This window comes from Ochlerotatus camptorhynchus, unplaced genomic scaffold, assembly GCF_037179485.1.
Source record: "Ochlerotatus camptorhynchus isolate MF236.1 unplaced genomic scaffold, CSIRO-AGI_Acam_v1.1 ptg000432l, whole genome shotgun sequence".
NCBI classification, from domain to species: domain Eukaryota; kingdom Metazoa; phylum Arthropoda; class Insecta; order Diptera; family Culicidae; genus Ochlerotatus; species Ochlerotatus camptorhynchus.
This window is the reverse complement of record NW_027040918.1, coordinates 6,590,395-6,604,912: the sequence shown is the minus strand read 5'-3', so window position 1 is coordinate 6,604,912 and position 14,518 is coordinate 6,590,395. Positions and strand designations below refer to the sequence as shown.

Genomic DNA, 14,518 nt, shown 5'->3' with positions numbered 1-14,518 from the left:
AGCTCGTTCAAATAGCATGAAGTAAGAACAGCTCTCCCGACATGGAATGTAGTGCAACTTTATGCTCGTTTTGCTAGAGTGAAGACAAATAGCACTGACAAATTTATGTTCCGTTTCGGTGGTGTGGTTTGTTCAAATCTTTCTTAATGCACCTGTGTGCAATAAATCAACGACTAAATTATATGATTTGATAGAACTGGCTCATGAAGTTCGAGTACTACTTAGGGCTGGAATCTGAATTAGCCGTGTAGAAGGCTTACAATTAGAATCATAGCAAAGTAAATATTACAGTAGAATCATTTTTTTTCAATCTCAATACATTCTTTTCTGGAACCAATTATCATATGAATGAGTGTACGTTAACATCGTTGAAAATTGTTTCAATAATTTATAAAGAACAATCATGTAAGATGTATTTTATTGGGAGCGATATTCATCTCAGAAAAACATGCAAAAACAAATGCTTGCTGTTGGATTTCTTAAAAGGCATTTCTATATGACTATTTAATGATTGGGATAGATCTGTTTACAATCTTTAAACGTCAAAAATCAAAGCAAGCTATTACAATGAGATATACATGTTTTCCTATACTGCAAAGTTAAATGACAGTCCAATAGTTTCTACATGTCTATTCACACGCGACATATCAACAAACGTCAAAAATCAGTAAAAGCAACTCCAATAAAATATACATGATTATCTTATAAGATATATATTTTAGTGAGCAATATTCATCATGAAAACAGGTATATTTTACTGAATTTTCTCATAGTGCAAACTTATATGATTTTCCATTAGTTTCTAGATGTCTGTTCCCACCCATGATATATCAACAGTTTTTCACCATGAAATATATCAGACAATATTCATATACTTCTTACCTTCGCTAACCACGTTCGAAGCAAAGTATTATCAAGTACTAAGTATGTGAAATTATGATAGAAATCATTCCATATCGCAGTCATAGTTTTTAAGTGATAATCCAATGGAATCTATCAATCATCACATAGAATGAATAAATATGCTGACATTGCTATGTTATAAGATGGATCCAATAAACGGTACATGTCGATTTGTTTCAGTGTAGAGTGCTACAAAATCAGCTGAGTGCATTGCGTAGGAAGCTGGAGCGAGTGAGAGCAGCAATGGAAACTGACACCGACGACTACACTCATAAAATTCGACACATTTTTATTGGCGAATATCCACGTAAAATTCCACATGATTTTCATGTGTCCACACATAAACAGAATCCACTCAGAAGTACACATGAAATTTATGAGTCAAATGAATTTTATGTATACACATAAGAACTATGTGTCCGACACATACATATCATTTGTTTATCACATTGCAAAAATTCATGTGTGGGACACATAAAAATTAGCATTGAGTTTTTATTAGTGTACAATCAGAGCCTGGAGTGCAAACAATTTTTGCAGCTTCAGCTAAAGGTTGTGGAAAGTGTGAATACTGACTACAACGAGCTCACGGCCTTAACATTAGCGATGAAGATCGTGATGGGCGGGAGACAGCTTGTATCGAATTTGAGCAGCTTTACGGTGAGTTGTATACACTGGAATCGCATTTTACACGGGTTTTTTTAACGCGGATTTTGGATTTTTTTTACGCGGATTTCAGAATTTACGTTGTTTATCGTTATACATCGAAGTCGCTTTTTACGCGGTTTTTTTACACGGTTTTTTTTTACGCGGATTTAGGAACTTACGCGGTTTTTTTTTACGCGGATTCCGGAATTTACGCGGGACCTGGGGGCAAGACAGCTTTCGATCACGAGTAAAATCGGAGTTAATTTTAAATAACTCTGAGCAACTCGCGTTGATCAATATATTATACACATAGCAACCTGAATGTTATATTGAAAACAAAGTTAAAACTGATGCTGTCAAGCAAAGTAAGTTGACGTGTTTTCCAGTTTTGATCGATGAGCCTCGAAGTAAGTATTAATTTAAAAAGGAAACTTATAATTTATTCGAATTATATTCCAAAAGTGCAGAAGATTAATTTGTCGTTCCACTTACGCAGGATTACTTTTGGGAAAAAATCCAACGTTGGAAATGCTCTCCTCCACTTAAAAAACATTCTGAAGCTGGAGGGGCTAGGCAAACGGTGCGCTAGCAATGCTCACCCGGGAAGACATTTCGGCGATGGAATTGCAAATGCGCTTTCGTATAGCACGTGTACGAAATGAAATTCAAGCTGCCCCTTCAAAGTCGATGGAAGATTTTTATGGCGATTATGCCAAACAGCAAGATAAGCTCAACATCGACGATCGCCACCATCGATAACACGTAGCAACTACATTCACGTAGTTGACGACGCAGCATATAACAAGGACGACGAAGAACCACCATCGTGTTCCTCGGACCTGGACGACTCAGCAGAGCAGAAATGGCTTTACATCGAATGTTTGTGTAGGAACTTATAGTGCGGTTCAATAGGTTCGAATTAAGCTAAAATAATTCAATAAATTCATTCTGTGTGTAACGTTAGAGCAATGTAGTTCGCATTTATATTTTTTATACATCCAAAAACTAAGTGAAAACGTAATTCATACAAATATATAAATATAATAAAATACATTCCTGCATGTTTTTAAACGACATTAGAATACAGTGCCTTCCTATTTTTGGCAACATATGATTTTTGTCTATTATGCAATCTATAAATTCATAGAATGCTCTATTCGATTTATGATGTTACTCGACCATTATATAGGAATTAGACGCTGGATATTTCATGAAATATTATACAGAAAACATGGGCAGAAAATTGAGGCAATAAGCAGATGGTGACGGCACTGTATTTAGTTGTCGGCCATGACATGATTTTTAATGTTAACAAACTCCACGAAGCTGGCCAGCGTTGACTTATCTGGCCTGAAATGAGCAGCTACATAATATACCACAATCAATAGCGTCTAATTTGTGTGCAATATGGAATCTTGTGGATCATTACAACAAAACCTAACGATTATAACATTCCTGTTTATCATTTTAAACTCATGGTGAAAACCAAATATGCTGTCAGACAATATTTTCTATGATTAGAAAATCGAAACTACTTTGTTAATTTTTGAGTAAATGTGAGTAATTCAAATTTACTCGCTGCAAATATATTTACTCTGAGTACAGATGTCTTGCCCCCAGCGCGGGACGTATCACACGCGTAAAAAGCGACTCCAGTGTATTGCCTTTCTTGCATCAGCCTGTTTTCCCACGTTCAGTCGATGCTTTTCAAGCATGGGAGAAAATCCGTAGTGAATATCCCCATGTATATCCCATTTCTCGAGACAGTTTATCAAGAATGGTAACAGATCATTTTTCAGCCACACGTCAAATAGTTATCAATTATTTAAAATATTGATAATGTTATGGCATGATCAGACAGGTTTTTGCGGGCAACACTGCATTGTTAGGGTGGAATATTTTTCAAAATTATTCGGTGGAAATGTTTTCCCATGTGGAAAGTGATTATTGGGACCAATTAAGTGACATATAAAAATTAAATTAATTAGGTAAAATATAAAAAATTAAGCTGAGTGGCTTCTTGTGCATCCCATGAACGATGCAGTTTGGTTTTACAGTCCCTTACGGTAGTCAGCCAGGGTGTGCTGAACAATAACAATATCAAAAATTGAGCTTTTTTCATTGACATTTAGAGGTGGCGCACGAGGTCTAAGTCCAAAATGTTGGACGATGAGGTTTTTTTTTTAAATAAAACATATAAGTAAACACGTGATTTTGTGACCCTGAAAGACGAAAGTTTTGTCCATTTTGCGATATCTTCACTCGTTCTCAAGATATACTATAGTATAGCGATGTTCCCGCATATGGACTTCAGCTTACATATTGATCTATCGCAATCAACATCCTTGCGGTGAATGGTGATAGAACCAGCGTGAGTAAATATGAGAATGAGAGAGAATGACGGAGAAAGAGAAAGAGGGAGAAAATGAGAGAGGAAAATAAAGGTTTACCTTATTACAGTAAACTCTTTCTAAATAGAGATTTGCGAACAAAGAGTTAGGAAATAGTTTCAAAAAGGGGAATAAATTTACCACCGTAATGTTGCAATTTTGCATGAAGTAGCCTGAATTATCACCGAGTTAGAGAGAATATAATGTTAAAGAGAATGAGACTTGACTCTATTTGAAATGTGATCTGATTTCAAACGTAAAGCATTAATTGATTCATAAAATTAACTGCTCATGAACAGGGTTGTTAATCGATAACCGTCGATAACGTTAGCATTATTGGCGCGTCGGAATCGGATGTTTTCTCAAACAACTCGGGAGTCCCGCAAGGCAGTAACCTAGGACCGCTACTATTTTCGATCTTTTTAAACGATGTCGCCTTGCTGATACCATTTGGATGCCGCGTTTTCTATGCAGACGATACGAAAATCTACAAAACTATTAAAAGCCTCTCGGACTGCTGGGATCTCCAGAATATGTTAGGTATTTTTGCAGACTGGTGCTCAAGAAATTTGATGAGTCTAAGCATAGAAAAATGCAACATTATTTCATATCACCGAAAAATTGAACCAATCATGTTTGACTATGTTCTCTACGGACGGTGTCTTGCTCGTGTAGAGCACATAAAGGATCTCGGCGTTACCTTGGACTGCAGACTCACTTTCAGAATCCACTACAATGACATCATCTCCAGAGCTAATCGACAATTGGGCTTTATTTTCAAAATTGCCGACGAGTTTCGTGACCCGCTATGTCTCAGGCTCTCAGGTCACTTTACTGCTCGCTTGTGCGATCCTTATTGGAGTCAGGTTCAGTTGTTTGGTGCCCTTTCCATGCTAGCTGGATCACTAGAATTGAATCCGTTCAAAGCAAGTTTGTGAGATATGCTCTTCGTTTCCTCAACTGGCGTGACCCAACGAACTTGCCACCGTACGAGGAGCGTTGCCGTCTCCTGGGAATCGAGCCATTAGAGGTGAGACGGACGGTCGCTCAAGCTATGTTCGCTGGAAAGCTGCTTACAGGTGACATTCCCCCTTATTCTGCGAGTCACGTGACTCTCTGTCACCGGTGAGGTGACAATTGTCACCTCGTGTGAGGTGACTCTCCATGTAAATCAAATGGAGAGTCACCTCACACGAGGTGACTATTGTCACCTCACCGGTGAGAGAGAGTCACGTGACTCGCAGAATAGGGGGGATTGACTGCCCAACACTGCTGTCACAACTAAATATGTATGCCCCTGAGAGGTTTCTTCGTCAACGCGACTTTCTGTTTTTGGAACCACGGAGCCGGAATTATACACAACACGAGCCAATTCGAGCAATCAGCCGGCAATTCAACAACTTTTTTTATATGTTCGACTTCAATGTATCAGCTGACGTGTTTCGTCATCGGCTACTTGGCCTTTTCCGTACCGTTGACCGTAACTATTTAGTTTAAGTTTTATTCATTTAGACAGTATTTGTCAGTTGAATTTTTCAATAAACAATAAACAATATCCAGATCCTGATAGCTCTACATTACAAGCAGAGTCCTAACCGTGGCCAATTACCTGCAAGGAAGGACAAATTGCGAGGCTATCCTGAGGCAAATTGACCTGAATGTTCAACCCTGACCGATTCGTAATAACCTTATGCTAAGACTGCCTCTACGTCGCACAAATTATGGAGCGTACAGTGCAATGTGTGGACTGCAGAGAACATTCAACAGAGTTGCATCTGTTTTCGACTTTCATCTCTCCCGTAATGCGCTTCGTCGAAAGTTTTCTTCTGTTTTTCGCCGGCAGGAGTAACTGACTATAAGATATATGTTTTTTAATGTTTTTTTTTTATGTTATGACCATGCTTGAATGTATTTTTTTATCATAGTTGATAAGGTTAACATCATTGGGGCTTTTTTTTTTTTTTTTTTTTTTTTAACTCTTTATTTGTTCCAAATTCAAAATAAATTACATTTCATTTTAACCTAGGTGCTCCAGTTACTGCAGTAACGTACCAGCCTTAATTGTTATGATATATATCTAAGTGTTTTTACATTGTTCCTGTCTTGGCAATTCAGTATTTTAAACAGGTTTTTTAACCTGCATGTCAGTATAACAATTGATATCTTAAAACTAAAAACTAAAACTAAATCTTATCTAAGTATAAAGGGAATTAATCGTTGCAATTGAGGATTGCAACGATTTTTGCCTGAAATTATTCATTATTTTGTTGGACATTTGTGCTAAAGTCTCAACATTCGAAATTCTATGTACTTCGGTTGTACTGTACCAGGGAGGCAACTTCAAAATCATTTTCAGAATTTTGTTCTGAATCCTTTGAAGTGCTTTTTTCCTGGTAGTGCAGCAACTAGACCATATTGGTACAGCGTAAAGCATGGCCGGTCTAAAAACTTGTTTAAATATTAGAAGTTTATTCGTCAGGCAAAGTTTGGATTTCCTGTTTATAAGAGGATACAAACATTTAATATATTTGTTACATTTGGCTTGAATGCCCTCAATGTGATCTTTAAAAGTTAATTTTTGGTCAAGTATTAATCCAAGATATTTCACTTGGTTTGACCAGGAAATTGGAACTCCGTTCATAGTGACTATGTGACTACTACTAGGTTTCAAAAACGAAGCTCTAGGCTTATGTGGAAATATTATAAGTTGAGTTTTGGAAGCGTTGGGAGAAATCTTCCATTTTTGTAAATAAGAAGAGAAAATATCTAAACTTTTCTGAAGTCTGCTGCAAATAACACGAAGACTTCTTCCTTTAGCGGAAATGCCTGTGTCATCAGCGAACAAAGATTTGTGGCAACCCTGAGGCAAATCAGGGAGGTCCGAAGTGAAAATGTTATACAATATAGGCCCAAGAATGCTACCCTGAGGAACTCCTGCCCTAACAGGTAGTCGATTAGATTTGGAATTTTGATAATTTACTTGAAGAGTTCTGTCAGTTAAATAATTTTGAACTAATTTCATAATATAAAGTGGAAAATTAAACTTTTTCAATTTAGCAATCAAACCTTCATGCCAAACACTGTCGAATGCTTTTTCTATGTCTAGAAGAGCAACTCCAGTTGAGTGGCCTTCAGATTTGTTTGAACGAATTAAATTGTTAACTCTTAAGAGTTGATGAGTAGTTGAATGCCCATGGCGAAATCCAAACTGCTCATCTGCAAAAATTGAGTTCGTATTGATGTGAAGCATCATTCTATTCAAAATTATCTTTTCAAAAAGTTTACTTATTGAAGAAAGCAAACTTATTGGACGGTAGCTAGAAGCTTCAGCTGGATTTTTATCCGGCTTCAAAATTGGAACAACTTTTGCATTTTTCCATTTATCAGGAAAGTATGCCAAATGGAAACATCTGTTAAATAATTTTACCAAGAAAGACAAGGTACTCTCTGGGAGTTTTTTGATGAGGATATAGAAAATTCCATCATCACCTGGAGCTTTCATATTTGGAAAATTTTTAGTTATAGACCTTACTTCGTCCAAATCAGTCCCCCAGGAATCATCAAAAATATTTTCCCGAGAGAAAATATTCAGAAAATCCCGAGCAACCTGATTCTCAATAGGACTAGTAAGACCCAAACTGAAATTATGGGAACTCTCGAATTGCTTAGCAAGTTTCTGAGCTTTTTCCAAATTTGTGATCAAAATTTTACCACCTTCTTTAAGCGCTGGAATAGGCTTTTGAGGTTTTTTCAAAATTTTTGTGAGTTTCCAAAAGGGTTTGGAACTCGGGTCTAATTTAGAAATATTATTTTCAAAAGTTTTGTTCCTCAGGGCAGAGAATCGCTTTTTAATTTGTTTTTGCAAATCCCGCCAGATAACTTTCATGGCAGGATCGCGTGTTCTTTGATATTGTCTCCTACGGACATTTTTAAGACGGATCAAGAGCTGAAGATCATCGTCTATTATAATTGAATCGAATTTAACCTCGCATTTTGGTACTGAGGCAGCTCTTGCTTCAACTATAGAAGTAGTCAGAGATTCAAGAGCATAATTAATTTCATCTTTGGTTTGCAAAGGAATGTTTGGATCGAAGTTATATTCCATAAATGTTCGATACTGCTCCCAATCAGCTCTATGGTAATTGAAAGTAGAGCTGTTGGGATTACAAATTATTTCTTGGGATATTTCAAAAGTTACTGGAAGGTGATCAGAACCGAAGTCAGCATGGGTAACCAATTGGCTACAAAGTTGACATGAATCAGTTAAGACCAAATCAATAGTGGAGGGATTTCTTGCAGAAGAAAAGCATGTTGGGCTGTTTGGATATTGAATAGTGTAATAACCTGCAGAACAATCATCAAACAGAATATTACCATTAGAATTGCTTTGAGCATTATTCCATGAGCGGTGTTTTGCATTAAAATCACCAATAATGAAGAATTTAGACCTATGACGGGTAAGTTTCTGGAGGTCACCCTTGAGAAAATTCTTTTGCTGGCCTACGCATTGGAATGGCAAATAGGCAGCTATAAACGTAAGTTGTCCAAATTTTGTTTCAACAGAAACCCCCAAAGTTTCAAAAACTTTGGTTTCAAATGAAGAAAGAATTTTATGTTTGATTTGTCTATGAATAATGATGGCAACGCCACCACAGGGTCCATCAAGACGATCATTTCTATAAATCAAGTAGTTTGCGTCCTTCTTAACCTTATGGGCAGGTTTAAGGAACGTTTCAGTTATAACGGCAATATGCACGTTATGAACTCTTAAAAAGTTAAATAGCTCGTCTTCATTATCTTTAAGAGATCGAGCATTCCAATTTACAATATTTAATGCTTTAAAATCCATTACTGAATTTTAAAGTCATGACAATATTATTTGCAAATTTTACTCCAGTTTGAATAGCATCAAACATGGAGTTAGATTTAAGCATATCAGAAATCATGTCAATTAATGAATTCTGTAAAAATTCCATTTTGGGGGCAGTAATGCTTCCTAAGTCAAAATTGTCAAAATTTCCATTAGAACGTTGGTTAGTATTTTGATTTCTACCCGTTGCAATAGCAGCATAGGTAGCTCCATTAACTCGCTGAACATTGTTAGCAGCGAGGGGAGTAGGTACAGATGAAACATTTGAAGCAGGGGAGATATTTGTACCTACGGGTACGAATGTAGAATTTGTTCCTCGCTGACCGTTGTTAACAGCAGAGGAATTTGTACCTGGTCGGAAACGTGGAGCGTTTCCTACCTGACGGTTAGAACGAGATTGTAGGATCGCTTTGCGAGTCTTACATTCCCAAAAATTGGATTTGTGGTTTTCACCACAATTTGAACATTTAAATTTCTTAGGATCTTCCTTCACAGGACAGTCGTCCTTTGCGTGAGAGGAATCACCACAATTCATGCATTTAGCTGGCATGTAGCAATTTTTAGTTCCGTGACCCCATCCCTGGCACTTACGGCACTGGGTGAGGTTTTGGAAATTTCCTCCAGTCTTCCTGAAGTGTTCCCACTTCACTCGGACATGGAGCATAAGGCTAGCTTTTTCTAAGGCCTTAAGGTTGTTTAGTTCACTAGACTTGAAGTGAACTAAATAAAAATCATTAGAAATCCCGTTGCGCGAATCGCCAGGACGGGATTTCATTTTCATTTTGATTACTTGGAGTGGCACAACTCCAAGTAATTTTGCCAGTTCATCTTTGATCTGATCCAGGGATTCACCACTGGGCAGTCCTTTCATGACAACCTTGAACACACGTTCAGTTTTGGTGTCGTAAGTAAAAAATTTGTGCTTCTTCTCAGTAAGATACTTGAGAAGACATTTAAATCCATCCAAGGTTTCAGCCAATACACGGCATTCACCCCGACGTCCAATTTGTAGTGAAAACTTAACTTTCACGAAATTCAAAAGTTCCATGCGAAGAGCATGGAAATCGGTAGTGGTTATCACAATAGGGGGAATCTTTTCCTTCTTGGCATTAAGCCGGGAAAGTTTACTAGAATTTTTCTTGGATGATGGATCATTCTCATCATCCGTGAGCAAATCAAATTGATTACTCAAATTAATTTCATCAGAAGGGGGGTCAAGAGTTTGCCCCTTTCTTTTGCGTTTAGGCGCCATGGCGGCAGTAAATTTTTATCCAAATCGACTTCCAAGCAGATTACTATAAGAATCTGAAGGATCGAAGAGGAATTTTCCAAATCGATATCCAAGAAGGATTACCTCGGGTAGGGTCCAAACAAGGATCGAAGAGGAATAAGAGTTGAACAAGGTAGAAAATTTTTACAGGTTGAGCACTGAAAAGTGCTGTTAAAATTTGTTGTAGCTTTAGGTAGTAGTAACACTTCCTTCAGCAAAAAGCAAATAGATCCGCACGGCAAGAGAGCACGATGCGGACTGATCATTGGGGCTTTATATGTAGCTTTGTACCCCGTACAGACTATGGCTTATATCATGTAATATAGGCTGTCTTGCAATGAACACTCATACATCTTGTTTTCACTGGAAATCCTATGTATGAGTGCTCATTGCAAGACAACCTATATTACATGATATAAGCCATAGTCTGTACGAGGTTTTAGCATGAAGTTGTTGCGAAGCGGTCGGGGTTGAACATTCAGATCAATTGACCTCAGGATAGCCTCGCAATCTGTCCTTCCCTGCAGGATATCGGCGTAAGGGCAAGGGCTTTACTTGTGTTCCTTCTAGTCCGGAGAGGTTCTAGGTCGATAAGTTGACAACGGTTTTCGTCACAGGGTAATCGAAAGGGATCATTCCAAGGCAATCTACGTAGCGCAAAACGAAGAAAGCGACGTTGAACAGATTCGATTCTCTCGGCACCGCTGTAATAGTTTTTGTGTTCCAAACCGATGAATAATACTCAAGCGAACAAGCGGACAATAGAGAGATTTTAGACAGTAGATGTCGATTAAGTTTTTAGCTATCCTGAAATGAACCTAAAGTTCTAGACGCCTTATCGACAACATATGCAATGTGTTGCTTCAATGATAGCTACGAATCCAAGATCACACAAAAATCTTTCACCTGATTCACGCGTTCGATTGTCGAGCCAAGCAGGTCATAGCTAAATATTATCGGTTGTTGTTTTCGTGAGAACGTAATAGCGGAGCATTTGACTGGGTTCACTACCATTCCGTTTAAACTGCACCAACTAGAGAATACATTCAGCTGACGTTGAAGAAAGTGACATTTACATTTTATCAAAAACTGATCTTCAACAAAGTTGTAGCTGATTTTTTTTCTTACAAGCACAGCTATCATTTTTAAAGAAGAGCGAAATGGTGAATTATTAGACAGATAGAAAAAAAATAATTTCCATATAAAATTCAAATGGTTCGTCTCAAATCATTTTCTTACCAAATGAGTTTAAATTTTGGAAAGCTAATCAGGATCCGATTTAGAACCGTTTGAACACTGTGCCACAAAACTTTGCTGCAATACATCTCGAAACGGGTGCTCATATTTCAAACGAAGAACATGTTCTAAAATTCATTTCCAAGTCCTAACATTTTTGCAGTCTGGTATTTTAAATATTTCTGACAGAATCTTAAGAATATTTTCAAGACTTGAAAATATTCCATAGCAACAGAAATCTGAAAACTTCCGCGTTTCAGATAAAAATAAAAATTGTTAAACAGTAATTAAAAAATATAGTTGCCAGTGTGACAATTCCATTCTACGAACATACAATTCATGTAGATTTTTGAACGCTAACATGGACATTTCTTTCCAATCACTGTCAACGACCTTTCTCAACACGACTAGATATATGTATTGATACACAAATAAATAAGAATAAGCCAATACCACGTCTAGCTACAGAAAACCAGCTTTCACTTACCGAAATCCGCCAGGTCCGGTATCAGTAGATCATCCATCAGGTTTGTCCCTATCATCGGTGGTTTTCCCACGGAGAGATCGATATCCGCCAAACCCAATTCCGTTAGCAGATCGTTATTGTCACTAGTGGCTGCTCCGGTGCAGCAGCTTTTGTTCAAATCAATTTCTTCGAATCCAGAGAGCAACTGGTCGATCGAGGCACCCCCATTGTTGGTGGATCCATTTTCGTTCCTAGCACCTCGCCCAACGGATGCTTCGACTGCTTCCTCGGCTTGGTGGATTTCTTCTTCCACTTCCTCTTCTGGTTGGAATTTCAGCGCTGACTTGTACTGGAACGCACTTGGTTTCAGATCCACCTCAATGGGGAAGAGATTCGGAATGGATTCCAGCCGTTCGACGGTTTCCGTTGCCAGGGTTGACAGACCTTGTATGAATTGTCTCAACTGGGAAGCCAGATCGCGGGCATGTTTGCACTCGAGAAGCTCAATTTTCTCCAGAACGTCACTGCGTAGCTTGGCGAATTTTACACGGGCTTCCTGGCGACAGCGGAGGATTAGACGGTACTCATAGTTCCCCGTTTCGACACGATACAGCGGTTCTTGAATGGCAGCGTAGCTGTGCTCTTCATCGTCCATTTCTTTGATCTTTAAACAGTACGAGAGGTATGAGAACTTGGCATCGGCGTAACGTTTGACGGTCAGTTTGGTGTCGGGGATAGCCTTATGCAGGTAGGTACCCATGTCGGCCAGAATGGGTTTCAGCGTTTTGATCATCTTGATGCCATCTTTCTCCATATTTCGATGCAACTCGCCAAAGGTGCGGAATGCTTCCGAGGCTCGTGGTTGCGGCTCGCGGACGCTAATCGCTGCAAAAATGTTGCCAAACGATTGGTACGTTTGTAGGACGTCGAAATGGGCTTTCAGCATTCTGAAAATGAACATGTAATTAGTAGGTGTGAGTGATTATAGTTGGTTCTTACCGTTTGGCATGTTCCACCAGTCCTTTGTACATCGCCTCGGTACGTTCCAATTCCTGTAGGCGTTTGACCAGTGAATCATTGCACAGGATTGCCCGGGATAGTCCCAGGGTATCGGCGGTGCTGCTGGACATTCTCTCCACCAATCGATGCTTCATCTTTTTCAGAACGATATCCAATGTTTCGCCCTGAGTCGGATCCGCATGCAATTTGTTGTAGTGAATGGTGACCTCCTCGGTGGCCGCTTGTATCATTTTAGCGACTTCAACTTTGGTTTTACCTTTGACTGATACGCTGTTGACGCCAAGCAGTTCATCGCCACTCTGAAGTGTTCCTTCGCGAGCCGCTGGAGTTCCATCGAATACCTAACATGGAAACAATTTGCTATATAAGAAGCCGGTCAATCACATACGAAACATTAGTACAAACCTGAACTATATATAGACAGGGACAGAGGGGGGCTCCTCCACCTATGCTTATACCAATCAAATTTGTGGTGTCCTTTTTAACGACCACCGTTCCAGAACTGACGGTCATTCCCCTTTTTCATTAGTTTGTGTTAGTCATTGGGAATGTGAAAATGAGTTTTCTGTTAATTTTGATCTTAATGAATTGAACAACGTCAAACAAAAAAGCGACATCAAGCAATATGATGGATCACTTGATCCATTGCAGACAGTGAAAATCACCCAGAAATCAAGCTAAAAACAAAACAGAAACCTCGTAGCTTATAGACATAACTCTCACTTCATTATCTTGTAACAAGGACTCATAGACAATCTGTAACCAAATCTAGCGCTAATTAAAAGCCAAGCGATTTGCTACTCATCAAACCGGTCTACCAACTTACAGTCTTTCCATTTCCTGCTTCTGACAGAGCATAATGATCTTGGAATCATCGACACAACCATCGGCGTACAGCACCGGATCCGGTAGATCATTGTTCGAGACGAATGCAATCTCATCCTTGACTCTACCCTGTCCGGTGCTGCTGCTGTTTGAGCCGTCCCCTTCAACAGGTCTATGGTAAAAACGCGCACGTTCGATAATGGCAAAATGAAAGGGCCGAAATAGTATCCAAAAATTAGCGATCAACAGATAACAGTTAGAATTAAAATTGAAGGTGTCTTCAATCCTACTCACTCTTTAGTCGTCCTACTGCTAGTATCTAGTATCGAATCGGTACTATCTATTCCGAGAAGCAACGAAGTCTCGCTCGCGATTTGATCGCAACGAGTTGAACTTTGTTCGGCGGACGGATCTTGCCCTTTGCAAGTGATGCTTCTGGCGATCGCGCGGGCGTTCGTATATTGCAAACAGTAACAAAACAATGAGAGAAAGTGGCATGCGTGAATAATGCTTGTGTAAAATAGATGTACCATATGTTAACGAGAATGGAAAGAAACCTAAAATGTGTCCTTATATATTAAGAAATACACAATAATAGTAGTAGAAACAACGAACATAAAGAAATATATAATCAAATTAATAATGTTAACGAACATAAGTAAAGACAAAACACCCACTGCCAAAATATTGCGTGCAAAATCCATCTGAACCAAGTATTAACATTATTTTACTTACATTTTATCCTCTTCGAGGAAATAATCATCCTCGTATTCTTGCAGCATATTAAATTCTTGGTTTTACTACTTATACCAGGAGTTTTTCAAAAAAAAATCATAAGCACAGCCAAGAATCGATCGATTTGCAAATGGAATCAATGTTTTTTGACGTTT

The 14,518-nt window shown here is 38.5% G+C and overlaps 1 protein-coding gene across 3 annotated transcripts; it reads right to left on the bottom strand.

Annotated features, from left to right (window-relative positions):
* Positions 1-11,711: 11,711 nt before the first annotated feature.
* Positions 11,712-14,485, bottom strand: PICK1 (protein interacting with PRKCA 1). 3 transcript variants are annotated; one of them, XM_065234239.1, is made up of 6 exons: positions 14,364-14,485; positions 13,923-14,063; positions 13,630-13,800; positions 13,209-13,320; positions 12,783-13,144; positions 11,712-12,730 (listed from the first exon to the last, which is right to left on the bottom strand). In XM_065234239.1, exons 1-6 carry the CDS (start codon positions 14,408-14,410, stop codon positions 11,797-11,799), a joined length of 1,767 nt encoding a protein of 588 aa, XP_065090311.1. In that variant the 5' UTR covers positions 14,411-14,485; the 3' UTR covers positions 11,712-11,796. The 3 variants fall into 3 exon arrangements, with proteins under 3 accessions (XP_065090311.1, XP_065090310.1, XP_065090312.1); XM_065234238.1 differs by lacking the exon at positions 14,364-14,485 and having other exon boundaries at positions 13,923-14,323; XM_065234240.1 differs by lacking the exons at positions 13,630-13,800; positions 13,923-14,063.
* Between the last annotated feature and the right edge of the window lie 33 nt (positions 14,486-14,518).